Source organism: Natator depressus, chromosome 3, assembly GCF_965152275.1.
Source record: "Natator depressus isolate rNatDep1 chromosome 3, rNatDep2.hap1, whole genome shotgun sequence".
Taxonomy (NCBI): domain Eukaryota; kingdom Metazoa; phylum Chordata; order Testudines; family Cheloniidae; genus Natator; species Natator depressus.
This window is the reverse complement of record NC_134236.1, coordinates 2,792,335-2,809,842: the sequence shown is the minus strand read 5'-3', so window position 1 is coordinate 2,809,842 and position 17,508 is coordinate 2,792,335. Positions and strand designations below refer to the sequence as shown.

General features: G+C 44.8%; 1 protein-coding gene across 2 annotated transcripts in view; it reads left to right on the top strand.

Moving 5' to 3' along the window:
- The first annotated feature begins 381 nt into the window (after positions 1–381).
- ASXL2 (ASXL transcriptional regulator 2) overlaps positions 382–17,508 on the top strand; it is a 242,238-nt gene continuing 225,111 nt past the window's right edge. For both annotated transcript variants that reach the window (XM_074947312.1, XM_074947311.1), the window contains exon 1: positions 382–613. In XM_074947312.1, the coding sequence (XP_074803413.1) occupies positions 557–613 (57 nt within the window). In that variant the 5' untranslated portion in view covers positions 382–556. The remainder of the gene's footprint in view (positions 614–17,508) is intronic.

The window sequence follows — 17,508 nt, the reverse complement described above, 5'->3', positions numbered from 1 at the left end:
AGCAATGAGGAAGGAGGGGGATGGGAGGAGCTAGCAGCAGGCAGACGCCGGGGGTGGGGCAGGCAGGCGATGGAGCCGTAGGGGCGGGGCACAGGTGAGTGGCAGCCCCAAGGGGGCGTGGCAGGCAGGAGGAGAAGCGGGGCGCGCTCACGCCGTTTGGGAAGGGCCCTTGAGAGTGGCGGTTGGGGGAGGGGGTGTAGGTGGGGAGTCCGCAGGGCGCGGCGGTGGGGGCGGTACAGGGCAGAGTGCAGGCGTTGGTCTCTCTCTCTCTCTCTCTCTCTCTTTGGGGCGGGGCCTTTCGTCCCCCGGCCCCGCCCCTCTCCGCGGCCAGTACAGTAGGTGGAGTCACGCGGGCGGGGTCACATGACCGCAGCCCCTGTACAGTAGGCTCCCAACATGGCAGCAGCGGCCGCAGGGGGAGCTGGCGCCTGCAGCGCTCGGACCTAGGGCCGCCCCCCGCTCTCCCCCTCGGGACCGGCGCAGCTGCGGCCCCAGTGCCCCGGGCGGAAGGATCGGCCGGGAGCCTCCGAGCTGGCTGCACCCCATCGCGTGCGACATGAGGGAGAAGGGCCGCAGGAAGAAGGGCAGGACCTGGGCAGAGGCCGCCAGAACGGTGCGTGGGGCCCGGGGGCAGAGGCCGCCGGCCGCGGCCGGACAGGGGCAGAGGCGGGCGGTGACGGGGGGCAGGCGCCAGGACGGGCTGGGCCGATGGCAGGCGGATGGGGCCGGGCGTGCCCCGCGGAGCCGGAGGCCGCTGGGGCGGGTCATAGGCCTTGCCCGGGCTGGCACGGGTCGTGCGAGCTCGCTCCGCCGGAGTGCGGCCGCTTCTGTTGCGCGCCGCAGCCGCGGGGCGGGAGCCCTGAGCCGGCCGCGCTGGAGAGCAGCTCGGGGTGGGCCATCGGGCCGGCAGTGCCCCGGCCGGGACTGGGGTCTGGCAGCGAGGTGCGGGCGATGCCCTTTGGGCTGTTGGCCAGGATGGGCTTGCTGTGCCGAGAGCTGGGTTTAAGTACAGTAGTCGGGCAGGCAGCTCTGGTACCCTGCCAGGGCTAGAGGCTTTCCTGGGAGTGCTGGGGATGAGCGGAGCGTCTCTCTCCAAACAGTAGACGAGCTGTCGCAATAGTTTGTCTTAGGCAATTACAGTCTGGGCTTGTAGTTTTTGCTGAACGTGGGTGTGATAAACCAAAGATGCTGTGGGATGATTCAGGAATCGTTCTCTTTATTTGTACTGACAATTCTTGCTCATTAACTGATAGTAACTTAAACACAAATTCTTATTCTGAGGAGTGATGCCTTCCTCTAACTCCATTTGGTCCTGTTACAGAGAAAACTCCTTATTCTAGTGATAGGGTGGGTGAGGTAATTGTCATTTATCCATATCTTAATGCCTTACAGAACTAAACCAAACTCTGACCTAGTGAAGAGTTATAAACATTTGGCTGGTGTCAGATTAAATTCAAGAAACGGTTTCTCCAGAGAGTAGGTATATGTGTAAATAAAGGACTTCAGTGAACAGCAACAGCTTGAGGGGTGCTGGAGAATACTTAACCACCAGTGTCTGGAGGTAGGAGGCTATTCAGATGGAAATAGAGATTTGTGTGCTGGGAGCTGTACTCTCTAGGGACTGTGTGAAAGATGCGGGCGGAGGCAGCACTTGGTTAGGCAGCTTTTCATGATGATTAGTGTTCTCATTTGTTTTCTTGTACTTCTGTGTGTGTGTTTCCACCTGTTGTCTTAGTCTTACTTAGTTTGTAAGTTCTTTAGGGCAGGGACTGCCTCATGATATGTTTGTACAGAGCTCAGGACAGTAGGACTGTGGTGTCTAGGTACTACTGCAATGAAAATAAATAACTTCTACAATGCTATTCACTCGTAATTCTCAATGTTCACACCATGACTAGAGCATCACTATTCCAATTTTATAAATGGGAGACTGAGTCACAGAAAGGGTAAGTGAATTGTTTAAGGTCGTTCAGTGAGTCAGTTGCAAACCTGGGAATAGAATTTTGGTTTCCCAATTTCCTAGTCCAGTGGTCTGTTGCATTATCTCCCTTAAGGAGCTGTGTATGGGTTGCATTTGGGGTATTCTTATTTTAGAGGATGGATAGAGGAAAAGGGGAGTTATCAATTTCTGCAGTAGTCCAAGTGTGAGATAACAGCGAAACCAAACCAAGTGTAAATTGTAGTCGACACAAGTATTGACTCTACTAAACGCTTCCCGTTAAGTCTAAAGCTGACTGCGAAGAGTTACAAAGGGATATCACTAAGCTGAGTGACTGGGCAACAGTGGCAGATGAAATTCAATAAATGGAAATTAATGCATGTTGGAAAAATAATCCCAACTATACATACAAAATGGTGGGGTCTAAATTAGCTGTTACCACTCAAAAAAGAGATCTTGGAATCCTTGTGGATATTTCTCTGAAAACATCCACTCAATGTGCAGCAGCAGTCAAAAAAAGCTAACAATTTTAGGAGCCATTAGGAAGAAGGGATAGATAATAAAACAAAATGTCATAATGCTGCCATATAAATCTATGGTATCTCCATGCCTTGAATAATGCATGCAGTTCTGGTTGCCTCATTTAGAAAAAAGATATTAGAAGTGGAAAAGGTACACAGAAGGGAAACAAAAATGATAGGGGTATGGAACAGCTTCTGTATGAGGAGAGGTTCAAAAGACTGGGACTCATCATTTTAGAAAATAGATGACAAAGGGGGGATATGACAGAGGTCTATAAAATCATGACTGGTGTGGAGAAAGTGAATAAGGAAGTCTTATTTACTCCTTCTCATAACACAAGAACCAGAGATCACCCAATTAAACTAATAGGCAGCAGGCTTAAACAAATACAAGGAAGTACTTCTTCAGACACTGCACAGTCAGTCATCCTGTGGAACTCATTGCTAGGGGATGTGGTGAAAACCAAAACGATAACTGCGTTCAAAAAAGAGCTAGATAAGTTCATGGAGAGTAGGACATCACTGGCTATTAGCCAAGTTGGTTAGGACATAACCCCATGCTCTGGGTGTCCCTAAATCTCCAACTGCCAGAAACTGGGACTGGATGGCAGGGGATAGATTATTCGAAATTGCCTTGTTCTGCTCATTCCCTGTGAAGCCTCTGGCAATGGTCACTGTCAGAGACAGGATACTGGGCTAGATTGACCATTGGTCTGACCAATATCTGTTACGTTCTTTACTTCTTAATACTAAAATAAAACTTAAGCTCCTGGGAAGTGTTACATTGTCAAATGGAGCCATATTAGGTTTGCTCAAGACAGAGCTTTGACTCTGTTTCTTGTCCAGTTCCAGTTATACTAGACTCTCTTATCAAAACTAGTGCTGGCAACTGTGAAGATTTGTGAAAGAGACCCCTGGATCTGTCCATTTTCTGGTGGAAAAAATTCTAAAGATGTTATGAATGTTTACTCTCCCATTGGAGTCTGGAGAGTCTTTGGGACTTGAATTTGTTGTTAACCAATACAAGGGCCCCATGTGCGTCATTTGATATAAAAATCTAAGGGTAAAAGCATCCATTCATTCTGTAGACTGAGGGAATAAAAGGAATCTTAACAATGGTATTGGTCCACTACTAGATGTATATAGTAGAATTATCAATAATAATCAAGAAAGGTAGACATGTTCAATAAATATTTCTGTTCTTGCTTTTCTAAATTACTGCAGAAAAATCTAGTGTTATATGATGATGGTGAAAGACCTTTCATTCCTGCATTAACTCAGGAAGATGTAGCTGTTTCACTAAAGCTAGACACTTTAAAATCAGCAAGTCCAGATAAGTTGCACCCAAGAGTTTTTAAAAAAACTGGTTGTGGCATTCTGGACTGTTAATATAAATTTTTCTATAAGTCTTCAGGCATTGGGGAGTTCCAGATGACTGGGAGAAAGCTAATTTTGTGCCATTACTTAAAAAAGGGTAAAAGGGATGAGTTGGGAAACTTTAGGCCTGTTAGCATGACATTGATCATGGGCAAAATAATGGAACAGCTGATGTGGGACTGAATTAAAGGAGGGTAATTAATGCCAATGAACATGAGTTTATGGAAAACAGAACTTATCCAGTTAAATATCTTTTTTGATGAGCATACAACTTGGGTTGATAAATAATGTTGATGTAATATACTTCAATAAGGCATTTGATTTGGTACAGCATGACATTTTGATGAAGCTAGAATGATACAAAATCAACATGGCACACATTAAGTGGATTAAAATCTTGCTAACACAGGTCTAATAATTGCAAATGTGGACTCATTGTTGAGTGGGTCTGTTTCTAGTGGTGTCCTCCTGGGATCAGTTCTTGGTCCTTTGCTATTTAACATTTTTATTAATGGCCTGAAAGAAAACAATCACCGATAAAAGTACAAATGACACAAATTGCAGAAGTAGTAAATAATGCGGAGGATAGGTCACTGATGCACTGGATCACTTGGCTAGCTGGGCAGGAGCAAACAATAGCCATTTTAGTACAGCTAAATATAAATGTATACATTTATGAACAAAGAGTGTAGGCCATACTTACAGGATGGAGGACTGTATCCTGGGAAGCAGTGACTCTGAAAATGACTTGGACGGGGGGGGGACTGGAAATAAGGCATACGTTCTTAACACTAAGGGTAATTAACCATTGAACAACTTACCAAGGTTTGTGGTGGATTCTCTATCACTGGGAACTTTTAAATCAAGTTTCTATGCTTTTGTGAAAGATAACCCGTAGTTCAAACAGGAACACGTTCAGGGAGGTCCTGTATTATGCAGGAGATCAGACAATGGTGCCTTCTAGCCTTATGTTATGTATGAAATACCCCACCTCCTTTTAACTAAACCTCAGTTCCTCTCTACATCCGCAATACTTATCTGGAGCTGAATTACCTTCACTTTGTAAGGAGGAAGAGCCTGTTGGAGGCAATACATTCAGATCATAAGAGTTACTGCTGGTGAACTTCTTTTTCCTTCTTCCTGACTCTCCTTCAGTAGGGCTCTGTAGCTGCTGACTGGTTAACAATGACTCTTCTCAGGACAAGGGCTGAGGAACTCTGCTAGTTGAATAAAGGAATTCATGAATGTGAACCAGATGCCACATACAGCAAGAGGTATGTTCTGCTGAGCTGCAGTATGCATAAGGCCCTGATTATATATACTTCAGAAAACTATAACTAAAGAAAAATCCGACCTCTTATCTGATGCAGTTGGTAACTCAAGGTGAGAATTAATAAGGTTAAACCATAAGGTACTTTTAAATAGGCATGTACGCCATCTTTCTTTGTTCTGCATGAAGTTCTAATGGAGAGCACGGTGGATATTTGTGTGTTGTTACTGAGGGTTTTGAAATGTGTGCCTTGTAATTGTATCTCATTTATTGCTCAATGCAAGTGTTTTTTAGCAAGATCTATTCTGAACCTGGAAGGAATCCTCCGTATACCAATACAATCATTCATCCTTTAGCCAGTGTCCCCTGCTATCGCTGTAGGCTGCGTACATGAAAGTGCTATCCAGATGTGTTGTGGGTTCATTCTTAAATTCAACATAGAAATCTTGTTGGGGGGCAGGGGCCATTGATGGGCTGTCTTTGTGCTCCCAGTTGTGTAGGGGGAAGCATTTAGAGTTCTGAGACAGGGATAAGAAACTTGGTAATGTATCTATCTGACCATGTATTTTCCATGAGCAGTCCCCATATGTGATAGAAAAGGTTTTTTGTCAGCGGCACGATTTGCACTCAATCCATAAGCAGTTCCAAAATACCAGGGCCCTTAGACTGTGACATTCGTTCAACAGCAACTCATGATCTCAAGGCCTGAGTATTATAAATTCCCTGTAAGACTTTCAGCAGGGCTCTTCTGTTTTACTGTGGGATGTAGAATGCAGCACTTCTTGCCACCTGATCACACGATTGAGCAGTTGTCATTTTATTATGGTTCTCTATCCTGACTGCCTATTAAGGGGCAGACTGAATTTTAAATAGGTTGTTTAAAGCTTTCAGTGAGCCCAGGGTCTTGTGCATTTAAACAGAACAGAATCTTGTTCTGCTGGGTATTTGCGCTTTCACAGCACCCACCATCTAGGAGTTTTGCCACTATGCGTTGGATCAGTGTGATTTTGTACTCTGCTGTGGTAACTCCTGTGAATTGACACGTGCTTCCCCCTGCTATAGCAATCTGCTATGGCTCATTCTTCTATACTCTAAAATCAAATCATAACACTTAGGTTTTTTTTTCTAGGGGTGTTATAATGCCATGGAATTTGTGTGATCAGATATCTGTCCTAGAGATGGTGGAAGGAAACATGCAGGCCCCTTTGTTAGACAGCATGATTAGGGCCCTACCAAATTCACGGCCATGAAAAACACGGCACAGACTGTGAAATCTGGTCTCTTGTGTGCTTTTACCCTATACTATATAGATGTCATGGGGGAGACCAGCATCTCTCAAATTGGGAGTCTTGACCCAAAAGGGCAGGGGGTCACCCTTACTTCTGCACTGACTTCAGAGCTGGGCGGCCGGAGAGTGGCAGCTGTTGGCCGGGGCCCAGCTCTCAAGGCAGAGCCCCACCAACACAGTGCAGAAGTAAGAGTGGCAATACCATACCATGCTACCTTTACTTCTGCGCTGCTGCCTTCAGAGCTGGGTGGCCGGAGTGGCGGCAGCTGACTGAGGGCCCAGCTTTGCAAGGAACAGCACAGAAGTAAGGGTGGCAGTACCATGCCATGCCATCCTTACTTCTGCATTGCTCCAGCTGCTCGGCTCTGCCTTCAGAGCTGGGCTCCCAGCCAGCAGCTGCTGCTCTCCAGCTGCTCGGCTCTGAAGGCAGCGCCGCCACCAGCAGAAGTAAGGGTAGCAGAACTGCAACCCCTCCTACAATAACCTTGTGACCCCCCCCCCCCCCCCCGCACAACTTATTTTTGGGTCTGGACCCCTACAATTACAACACTGTTAAATTTCAGATTTAAATAGCTGAAATCATGAAATTTACAATTTTAAAAATCATATGACCATGAAATTGACCAAAATGGACTGAATTTGGTAGGGCCGTAAGCATGGTCATAACTATTCCCCATTCCCAAAGTGTTTGTACAGTAAGGAGGGAAGGAACACAAAATGGAAAAATTGCCCATCTGTGCACAGAAGCATAGAATCCACTTACCCACTTTGTACACAAACCTGCAAATCTTTAGGGGGTCAGAGAATATTGTAAAAACATTTACAGAAAGTTCAGAGGACATTGGGGGAGGGATAGCTCAGTGGTTTGAGCATTGGCCTGCTAAACCCCCAGTTGTGAGTTCAATCCTTGAGGGGGCCATTTAGGGATCTGGGGCAAAAATTGGGGATTGGCCCTGCTTTGAGCAGGGGGTTGGACTAGATAACCTCCTGAGGTCCCTCCAACCCTGATATTCTATGATTGTAAACTATCAATTGCGGTGTTCTTCTGAATAATTTGAGCTGGTTTTGGCATGAGATGATGCTGTTTGCATTTTAAAAAACTCTGCAAATGCAATTCAACTGTGCTGCAATATAAGTCGTAGAGCTGTCAACGGAAGCTTAACGTGATCAGTAGCCCAATCGAGCATTTGGCTCATTTGTCTACAAAATGCAGGTGAGAGATAAAATGAAATGGTGGGATCTCTGAGAGACAGGTGAGTGAAGATATAAATCAGGACAAGGCTGGAGGAGGATCTGGAATGTAGGCAATGTCTGTCTGTTAATCGGCCTTAAATTGGTATTGTTGGGTTTTAAAGCCAGGGTTTCATTTCTAGACTGCCAGCATAGAGAATGTAAGATCATAGTAGTTCAAACCATTGAGCAGCGTGTTGCAGGATTCTGAATCTGTAAGTGATATGTAGCCTTTTAAGAGGAACAACAGTAACTGAGCCCTGTGGTTCTGAGAATATGTATTTCTGTTTTGAGGTCTTTAATGGCTAAATAAGGATACATCCTCTGCATAGCTTGCATTTGGGAAAAAATAACTTTATATCACTTGAGATAATAGGGACATTCCATGGAAAGAATATGACAGAAAATGAAGCCAGGATTTTTTATGTGGCTGGCTACCTCAGAATGAATCCCTTTAAGTATGATCGAGGTGTTACCTTTACCCAGCACCAAGGCTTGTTTTCAGGAGTTTAAGGACAAGGTAGCTCTGATTTACCCATTGGTAATATGTCCAAATGTTCTTCCAGAACAGATATGGAATGTACAGGATCTGTGAGGCAAGAGGGATTCAGTTGATTGCCCAGTATTTAGAAATCTGCTAGAGGCCTCATTTGCATTGAACAAAACAGCTAGGATGATGTTTTGGGGAAATGCTACATAGTAAATATCTGATGTGCCTGTCCATCTTAATCTGGCTTTACATAGCAGTGAGTCTACAGGTGAATGTCTTAACTAGTCCAATTGTATTTGTGCAGAAAATGTACTGAGCACATATGCTACACTGACAATAGGACATAGACACTTTTTTTCCCTGTCTGGCAGGAGTTTCACTTTTACTCTAAACATAACAAAATTGGCATTTTTCATAAAAGAATATTAAATATCTTGTAAATTCTTCTGTAGAGCTGAATTCTTTCTGGCAGTATGCGTGCTGTGAGTATCTCTCATTTTTGGCTTCATATTCCACAGATGCCAAAACTTTGCCCAACAGACAGTCCTTTTGACTGCTTTTTAGGAGTCAGAGTGATGCACAAATTTCATTGAATAGAACCAGTTGGAGCCACTGTCTGGAAAAATTTGCGTTCCAGCATGCAACATGGTTTCTCTTTCCGAACATCCTTCTCTGATCAAGATGAAGTAATGAATGCAGGATTCTATAGTGTCCCCTGGCTGCACTGCTATGATTCAGAGAAATGTGTAGAACTGTAGGTTGCAGTTTGGCTAGCCCTTGTATGCAAGTATTTCAAAATTAATTAAAACGATACTGATCTAATGTACTTGCAAAGTACTTTGACTTTTTTAAATCTCTTATATGCCTATAATACATTGATGTCTATAATGTGACCAGTGGTTTATATGTGGTGGTGGTCTTTGTGCCCAGACAAAAATCTACCCCTTAAGAAAGTTAACTGTATTCTTTTAGTTTTGTGAATGACACATGGGGATGTTAGCAAAATGTTAAGTGTCACTTGCAAAATCCTGTTTACCAGAACATCACTCTTTTTTGTTAAGATTGTATTTATCATAGCAGGACTACTGGCAACTGTGTGTATTTAAGTATGTGGTAGATAGCTAGGTTGAATGCAGTGGGTTTGAAAACCGAGTTTCCCTGTATTATGTTTGCATAGAAAACTTAAGTGGCATGTTCTTCCTCCATTCTCCCATTTAGGATAATTTGCAGTGAAAGTGTCTTTATAAAATGACTCAAATGCAAGTTGATTAAAAACAAAATCAAGGTAACTGAACTTGCACGATGTTTCTTCCGGAGTCACTGGGGATGTTTTGTTCGAATGCAAATTAGTTTTTCCTGGAACTGGAAACATCTGTTCCCAAAAGGCTCGTTACTGAGGTCTAATCAGGTGTTGGGATATGACTGGGTCCTGCTGGAGATTAAATCTCTCCTTCCTTTCTAATTCTCAGAAAAATGTAGTTTTCAAATACATAGTATATTTCTATATAGATTCTTTCTGATATGGGTAAAAGACACTTGAGAATGACTGCATTTGAAATGAATTTAAGATTTATTTCCCTTAAAAATATGATCAGGATCCAAGGGAAACAAACTCAGCATAAAAACAATGAGGAGTCGTGTGGCACTTTAAAGACTAACAAGGTACCACTGGCCGCCTCGTTGTTTTTGTGGATACAGACTAACATAGCTACCCTTCTGAAACTCAACATAGTCACTTTAATATGCAGAGCTCCTTATTTGTTTATGTACTGAAGAGGGTCTCTCTGCTTCAACCCAATTGTGCAAGCAGAGAAGGAAAGAGAATTTTAAGATACTGTGTGTATTTACCTTGGTTGAACTGAATACAAGTTAAAACAGCTCTTCTCCTGCCAGAATTATCATCTCCTAGATTCCAAGGCCAGAAGGGACCATTATGATCATCTAGTCTGACATCCTGTATAACACAGGCCGGAGAGCTTTCCCAAGGTAATTTCTAGTGTGGATCTTGTAGAAAAACGTCCAATCCTGATTTTAAAATGGTCAGTCATGTAAAATCCACCACAACCCTTTGTAAACTGTTCAGTGGTTAATTACTCTCACTGTTACAGGTTTATGCTTTATTTCCCGTCTGAGTTTGTGTAGCTTCAGCTTCCAGTCACTGGATCATGTTATACCTTTCTCTGCTAGATTGAAGAGGACATTATTAAATATTTGTTCCCCTTGTAGATATTACAGACTGCAATCAAGTCACCGCTTAACCATCTCTTTGTCAAGCTAAATCAGTTTTGCTCTTTGAGGTTTTACTATAAGCCATGTTTTCTAATCCTTTAATCAGTCTTGTGGCTCTTCTCTGAACCTTCTCCAATTTATCAACATCTTTTTGAATTGTGGACACCAGAACTGTACACAGTATTCCAGCAATTTTTGCACCGGTGCCACTACTTACAGGTAAAATAACCTCCCTACTCCTACATGAGAATCCCTTATTTATGCATTCCAGGATTGTATTAGCTCTTTTGGGAACTGTCACATTGGGAACCCATGTTCAGATTATCCACCACAAACCCAAATCTTTCAGATTAACTGCTTCCAAGGATAAAATCCCTCCTTCTGTAAGTATAGCCTACATTCTGTTCTTAAATATATACCTTTACATTTAGCCATATTAAAATGCATATTGTTTGTGCTCAATTTACCAAGTGATCCAGATTGCCCTGTATCAATGTCCTGTCCTCTTCCCCATTTTTTGTTTCATCTGCAGACTTCATCAGTGACACAAAATGATCTCCTTTCTTCCATCCCGCTATAAGCGATGTGTGGACATACAAGTTCTTGAATGCTTTTCTCGCTACAAGGGCTTCTTAACAGGAACACTTTAGAACAGAACACACAGTGTGTCCCTCCTTTTTAAATTATTTTTCAGTGTGTCTGTAGCAAATGGTTGTGTTTTTTTTTAATGTCCTAGTTTTAGTCCTCATATCAGCCAACAGTGCTGCTCAATATCTTTCCAGAGAAACACATCCTGTAAGAAAACCAACGTGTTCTTAAATCGTAGTGAGGTTAGTAATGTGTGATGTAACTTCTGTAGAAAATTTGATATTTTTTTGACTCCATACTGTAGCAGCAAAAATGTTAGGTAATTTATGCACAGCAGAACAAAGTGTGACAACATTCTCTAGAATAATTTTGTTTATTGCACGGTACAATTGGTGTGAGTGGTGCGTTACAGCTTTGCAGTTTACAGAAGGCTGTTGCCTATATATGCAGATATTGGGGAAACTGCATATTAAATGTGACAAAGCTCTGTCCTTGCTTCCGTGGGTCCCGCGTTTCCTGGCGGATTTCACTAGCCTCAGAGGCTCACTGTGACCCTCCACGTAACCCTTCTCTCTCTCTAGAGACAAGGGTCATAGTCTACTGAGCCATTTTCATCATAAGCCAGCAAGGGAGGTGAGGAGAAGTTATCCTTCCTTGCACAGTCTCTGTTGTCTCTCAGTCTCAGTGATGAATCAGGGAGCAAAGGGGGGGTGGGAGCCTGGGCCCACCCTCTACTCCGGGCTCCAGCCCAGGGACCCTAATAGTATCAGCTATGGTAGCTGACCTTTTAGAAACATGACATGTACAATTCCCTGGGCTACTTCCTCAAGCTCCGCTTCACCCTTACCTCAGGGCCTCCTTCCTTGTGCCTGATATGGTGTGTACTACTCAGTCTCTCCAACAGCGCAACTTCCTCCCACAGCTCCTGACATGCACACCCACCTGACTGCCTGGGAGGCTTTTAACTAGTTTCAGCCAGCCCCTGATTGACTTCAGGTGTCCCAATCAACCTTGCCTTCTTCCTGCCTTCTGGAAAGTTCTTAATTGGCCCCAGGTGTCTTAATTGACCTGGAGCAGCTGCCATTTCACTTATCCTGGTACCAGGGATTTGTTTAGCCTGGAGCTAATATATCTATCTCCCAGTACTTTTCTGTAGCCATCTGGCCTTGCCCTGTCACATAAAATAGTGACTTTTAGTCCTGCAAATTCATGTATTGCTAGTATATTACATGTATTGTGGTCATGCTATTTAATATGAAGAGTTAACTTTATTAACATTTAATTTTTTCATAGTCTCAGTTTTCTGGCCCTTTACTCGAGCAAGTAGTGCCATTAACCTGGTGGAGGGATCAAGCACCATGTTTGAAAGTAGAATGTGTCCCACTTAATTTCAGCAAGATCCCTCACTATTTCCTTACAAATGTCAGTACTGTACCAGCAACTAGTCTCTGAAAGGGCCTTATACAAATGCTAGTGAAGTCCAAATTGAGGTTCCTTTACATTTTTCTATTCTGTTATGTCAAATGAGCAGCTTCATTCTATTTCCAGAAGGAGAAAAGAATCTAAAGGAAGAGACACCAATATTCTAAAACAGTGGTTCTCAACCTATTTATCATTATGGGCCCTATATGCAGCCTCTGTGTTATGTGGGCCACATCCATAGAATACATAGAATCATAGAATATCAGGGTTGGAAGGGACCTCAGGAGGTCATCAAGTCCAATCCCCTGCTCAAAGCAGGACCAATCCCCAATTAAATCATCCCAGCCAGGGCTTTGTCAAGCCTGACCTTAAAAACTTCTAAGGAAGGAGATTCTACCACCTCCCTAGGTAACGCATTCCAGTGTTTCACCACCCTCCTAGTGAAAAAGTTTTTCCTAATATCCAACCTAAACCTCCCCCACTGCAACTTGAGACCATTACTCCTTGTCCTGTCATCTTCTACCACTGAGAATAGTTTGGAACCACCTCTCAGGTAGTTGAAAGCAGCTATCAAATCCCCCCTCATTCTTCTCTTCTGCAGACTAAACAATCTGAGTTCCCTCAGCCTCTCCTCAGAAGTCATGTGTTCCAGACCCCTAATCATTTTTGTTGCCCTTCGCTGGACTCTCTCCAATTTATCCACATCCTTCTTGTAGTGTGGGGCCCAAAACTGGACACAGTACTCCAGTTGAGGCCTCACCAATGTCGAATAGAGGGGAACGATCACGTCCCTCGATCTGCTCGCTATGCCCCTACTTATACATCCCAAAATGCCATTGGCCTTCTTGGCAACAAGGGCACACTGCTGACTCATATCCAGCTTCTCGTCCACTGTAACCCCTAGGTCCTTTTCCGCAGAACTGCTGCCTAGCCATTCGGTCCCTAGTCTGTAGCTGTGCATTGGGTTCTTCCGTCCTAAGTGCAGGACCCTGCACTTATCCTTATTGAACCTCATCAGATTTCTTTTGGCCCAATCCTCCAATTTGTCTAGGTCCCTCTGTATCCTATCTCTGCCCTCCAATGTATCTACCACTCCTCCCAGTTTAGTATCATGGGCAAATTTGCTGAGAGTGCAATCCACACCATCCTCCAGATCATTTATGAAGATATTGAACAAAACCGGCCCCAGGACCGACCCCTGGGGCACTCCACTTGACACCGGCTGCCAACTAGACATGGAGCCATTGATCACTACCCGTTGAGCCCGACAATCTAGCCAACTTTCTACCCACCTTATAGTGCATTCATCCAGCCCATACTTCTTTAACTTGCTGATAAGAATACTGTGGGAGACCGTGTCAAAAGCTTTGACATATACAACCCTGTATGTCTCTGAGGATGTCACATAAGAATGGTCTGACCCAGTAGGGCCAAAGGTCCATCTAGACCAGCATCCTGTCTTCCGACAGTGGCCAGTGCCAGGTGCCCCAGAGGGAATGAACAGAACAGGGAATCATGAAGTGATCCATCCCCTGTCGCTCATTCCCAGCTTCTGGCAAACAAAGGCTAGGGACAGCATTCCTGCCCATCCTGGCTAATAGCCATTAATGGATGTATCCTCCATGAATGTGTCTAGTTCTTTTTTGAACCCTGTTATAATCTTGGCCTTCACAACATCCTCTGGCAAGGAGTTCCACAAATTGACTCTGCGTTGTGTGAAGAAATACTTCCTTTTATTTATTTTAAACCTGCTGCCTATTTATTAATTTCATTTGGTGACCCCTAGTTTTTGTGTTTGTTTACTACTACTCTACACCAGTCATGATTTTATAGACCTCAATCATATCTTTCCTTAACCATCTCTTTTCCAAGCTGAGACGTCCCAGTCTTATTAATCGCTTCTCGTACGGCAGCTGTTCCATACCCCCAGTCATTTTTGTTGCCCTTTTCTGAACCTTTTCCACTTCTAATATCTTTTTTGAGATGGGGCGACCATGGGCCACAGCTATGTGCTGATTGAGCTGCAAGTGGGCCGTGGGTTGAGAACCATTGCTCTAGAAATGCTCATTTGGCCTGTTTTATCTTTTGTGTTTTTGTCTCTGCAGCTTTTATGTCTTCAAGGTCTTAGCCCCGGTTTATCCATAAAGTACACACTGGGACCTAATTCATCCTTTTCCTTCATGAATATAAACTCATGTTTGAGATATGAGGGTCATACTACCTTGCATGCCTTTGTGCCACACCTTTTGGAAGAACTAGACCTATGTCTCTGGTATTTTTCCACCACTGCTCGCTTCTTAAATGATCTGCTTTCTTAAACATGTATAGTCTTTTTTTTTTCAAGATGACTTTTTTTTTAAAATCACATGATCTCTGTATTATGGGGTGGGGGTGGCTGGTGTATTGAAGACATAGCTTGTTCAGTGGCTTTCCCATTGTAGGCCAAGCATTCAGCAGGATTTCAAAAAAGAAATGGTCACTTTTACGTGGATATCTGTACCTTCACATTACATTAGTGAGGATTTAGGAAGGGAGAAAAACTTTCCTCTATAGAGCATAAACCAGCTCCTGACTGTGTTGATTAGGAAGAAACTTTATGGTAATATTATTCTACAGTTGCCCACTTCAGGATTTCTTGTACCTTCCTTTTGAGGTATCTGACACTGGAGCTATCAAGTGACATGATTCTAGATCAGGGAACGGCAACCTTTCAGAAGTGGTGTGCCGAGTCTTCATTTATTCACTTTAAGGTTTCAAGTGCTGGTAATACATTTTAATGTTTTTTAGAAGGTCGGTCTCTAAGTCTGTATATTATGTAACTAAACTATTGTTGTATTGTAAAATAAACAAGGTTTTCAAAATGTTTAAGAAGCTTCATTTAAAATTAAATTAAAATGTTGATCTTATGCCGCCAGCCTGCTGCTGGTGTGGGATTCTGTTCCGCTAGGCTGGCAGTGGGCTGAGCGGGGCCTGTGGCCGGGACCCCGGCTGGCATGGGGCCTGCAGCCAGAACCCCAGACTGGCAGTGGGCTGAGCGGCTCAGCCCGCTGCCGCTCAGGGGTTCCATCCGCCGGCCCCTGCTAGCCAGGATCCCGGCTGCCGGCCCCGCTCAGCCCGCTGCCAGTCTGGGGTTCCAGCCCTGCCCACACACAGTGGGTACCTACCTTCTCCCTGGTTCTGGCCATTCTCTTCCTTTCTCTCTCCACTGAGCTGAGGGTGGGAGTGCACTGAGCACAGGGCTGGGGGTGAAGGAGCAGGCTGGGGGCACCAATGATACTGCCAAGAATGACCTTGAGCGGATCACTGCGGACTACGTGGCTCTGGGAAGAAGGATAAAGGAGTTGGAGGCACAAGTGGTGTTCTCGTTCATCCTCCCCGTGGAAGGAAAAGGCCTGGGTAGGGACCGTCAAATCGTGGAAGTCAACGAATGGCTACGCAGGTGGTGTCGGAGAGAAGGCTTTGGATTCTTTGACCATGGGATGGTGTTCCATGAAGGAGGAGTGCTGGGCAGAGACGGGCTCCATCTTACGAAGAGAGGGAAGAGCATCTTTGCCAGCAGGCTGGCTAACCTAGTGAGGAGGGCTTTAAACTAGGTTCACCGGGGGAAGGAGACCAAAGCCCTGAGGTAAGTGGGAAAGCGGGATACCGGGAGGAAGCACAGGCAGGAATGTCTGTGAGGGGAGGGCTCCTGCCTCATACTGGGAATGAGGGGCGATCAACAGGTTATCTCAAGTGCTTATATACAAATGCACAAAGCCTTGGAAACAAGCAGGGAGAACTGGAGGTCCTGGTGATGTCAAGGAACTATGACGTGATTGGAATAACAGAGACTTGGTGGGATAACTCACATGACTGGAGTACTGTCATGGATGGTTATAAACTGTTCAGGAAGGACCGGCAGGGCAGAAAAGGTGGGGGAGTAGCACTGTATGTAAGGGAGCAGTATGACTGCTCAGAGCTCCGGTACGAAACTGTGGAAAAACCTGAGTGTCTCTGGATTAAGTTTAGAAGTGTGTGCAACAAGAGTGATGTAGTGGTGGGAGTCTGCTATAGACCACCGGACCAGGGGGATGAGGTGGATGAGGCTTTCTTCCGGCAACTCACGGAAGCTACTAGATCGCATGCCCTGATTCTCATGGGTGACTTTAATTTTCCTGATATCTGCTGGGAGAGCAATACAGCGGTGCATAGACAATCCAGGAAGTTTTTGGAAAGCGTAGGGGACAATTTCCTGGCGCAAGTGCTAGGGGAGCCAACTAGGGGGGGCGCTTTTCTTGACCTGCTGCTCACAAACCAGGTAGAATTAGTGGGGGAAGCAAAAGTGGATGGGAATCTGGGAGGCAGTGACCATGAGTTGGTTGAGTTCAGGATCCTGACGCAGGGAAGAAAGGTAAGCAGCAGGATACGGACCCTGGACTTCAGGAAAGCAGACTTCGACTCCCTCAGGGAACGGATGGGTAGGATCCCCTGGGGGACTATCATGAAGGGGAAGGGAGTCCAGGAGAGCTGGCTGTATTTCAAGGAATCCCTGTTGAGGTTACAGGGACAAACCATCCCGATGAGTCGAAAGAATAGTAAACATGGCAATCGACCAGCTTGGCTTAATGGTGAAATCCTAGCGGATCTTAAACATAAAAAAGAAGCTTACAAGAAGTGGAAGGTTGGACATATGACCAGGGAAGAGTATAAAAATATTGCTCGGGCATGTAGGAAAGATATAAGGAGGGCCAAATCGCACCTGGAGCTGCAGCTAGCAAGAGATGTCAAGAGTAACAAGAAGGGTTTCTTCAGGTATGTTGGCAACAAGAAGAAAGCCAAGGAAAGTGTGGGCCCCTTACTGAATGAGGGAGGCAACCTAGTGACAGAGGATGTGGAAAAAGCTAATGTACTCAATGCTTTTTTTGCCTCTGTTTTCACTAACAAGGTCAGCTCCCAGACTGCTGCGCTGGGCATCACAGAATGGGGAAGAGATGGCCAGCCCTCTGTGGAGATAGAGGTGGTTAGGGACTATTTAGAAAAGCTGGACGTGCACAAGTCCATGGGGCCGGACGAGTTACATCCGAGAGTGCTGAAGGAATTGGCGGCTGTGATTGCAGAGCCCTTGGCCATTATCTTTGAAAACTCGTGGCGAACGGGGGAAGTCCCGGATGACTG